The sequence below is a fragment of the Austrofundulus limnaeus genome, unplaced genomic scaffold (assembly GCF_001266775.1).
Source record: "Austrofundulus limnaeus strain Quisiro unplaced genomic scaffold, Austrofundulus_limnaeus-1.0 Scaffold1005, whole genome shotgun sequence".
NCBI lineage: Eukaryota > Metazoa > Chordata > Actinopteri > Cyprinodontiformes > Rivulidae > Austrofundulus > Austrofundulus limnaeus.
The window spans coordinates 97,586-99,114 of record NW_013953407.1 but is presented as its reverse complement, the minus strand read 5'-3'; the positions used below and the strand labels follow the sequence as shown (position 1 = coordinate 99,114).

General features: G+C 54.2%; 1 protein-coding gene across 1 annotated transcript in view; it reads left to right on the top strand.

Annotated features, from left to right (window-relative positions):
* LOC106533718 (stromal interaction molecule 1) overlaps positions 1-1,529 on the top strand; it is a 13,730-nt gene that overhangs the window by 3,240 nt on the left and 8,961 nt on the right. Inside the window, exons 5-6 of the mRNA XM_014030141.1 lie at positions 330-467; positions 559-733. Of these exons, the coding sequence (XP_013885595.1) occupies positions 330-467; positions 559-733 (313 nt within the window). The remainder of the gene's footprint in view (positions 1-329; positions 468-558; positions 734-1,529) is intronic.

Genomic DNA, 1,529 nt, shown 5'->3' with positions numbered 1-1,529 from the left:
ATGTAATTTAATGTAATGTAATTTAATGTAATGTAATTTAATTTAATTTAATGTAAACGTCCTAAATGCCAGGGAGGAAATGATCACTGAGCTCGGAGGAGAAGCTCAGGGTCAAAGGTCAAAGGTCAAAGGTCAGACTGTGTTTGGGTTGGAGCAGCTTTAGCTGACAGGCTGACAGCTGCTAAAACAGCTGAAAGACGAGCTGAAGTGTCTGACTGAAGCTGGAGCTGCAGCCTGGTGGTTTCATGTTTCAGCTGCTGTTGGTCTTTGATGTGTCGAAGGGGGCGGAGCTAGTTCATGTGATCAGAAGCAGGACCTGCAGCTCTAAGCTCCTCCTCTTCCTGTCTGCAGGCTGGCGGTGAAGAACAGCACCCTGACCGTCCTGCTGCTGAAGGTTCTGGACCGAAGCCACGCCCAGAAGCTGCAGCTGAAGGCTCTGCACCTGGTCGTGTTCGGACCGCCTCCAGGTCCGGTCCAGGTTCAGACACAGCGAGACTTCAGAGGCTGAAACAGCTGAGGTCTGCAGGGTCCAGCTCATGTGTGGTTCTGTGTGAACAGGGCAGCAGAACCTCTGGAAGGACCTGGTTCTGGGCCTCTCCGTCCTGCTGGCGCTGGGCGGCTGCTGCTTCGCCTACACTCAGACCAGGAGGTCCAGAGACCACCTGGAGACCCTGATGAAGGACCTGGAGGGTCTGCAGAGGGCTGAACAGAGTCTGCTGGACCTGCAGGCCAAGTGAGTCCACACAGCTGATCCAGAACCTGATCCAGAACCTTTACCTTGTGGTTCTGTTGGTTTCATTTTATCCAAACAACAAACTAAAGAACCAGGACCAGGACCAGGTCCAGGACCAGGACCAGGTCCAGGTCCTGTCTGAGCCCAGTCCACCAGGCTTCAGATTTCAGACTGAGGTCTGGTGGACCAGGTCCTGTCTGAACCGGGTCTGGACTGAGACCTGTCTTTTTAGGGACGGTCAAACCAGACCAGGTCCTGGGGGAACCCAGAGGTCCCTGAAGACCACCAGGGTCCTGGATCTGATCCAGGCAGCCATGGTGGGACAGGTTCTGAGAGGTCTCCTCCTGCAGACTCTAGACCGGTCCACGTGCAGGTCTGACCTGCTCCGACCCTGCAGACTCATCTGAGGAGGTCCAGCTGCAGGACTCAGTGTCCCTGTCAAGGTCCAGGACCAGAACCAGACCCCCTGCAGAGACAGGATGTTTGGTCTTCATGACAGCTTAGACTAAAAATAAACTGATCCAAACCAGAACCTGGACCCAGGAGACCTGCTGCAGGGCCACCAAAGACTGGCTCTGGTCTCAACGAGGACAGCTGGATCTGATCCAGAACCGGGTCTGAGCTTTAGATTCTTGTGGGTTTTTACAGACCTTAATCCTGAGTCAGGACCAGGACCAGGTCCAAGACCAGGACCCACCGTCTGAACCACGGACCATTCTGTTTGTGTGTGTGTGTGTGTGTGTGTGTGTGTGTGTGTGTGTGTGTGTGTGTGTGTGTGTGTGTGTGTGTGTGTGTG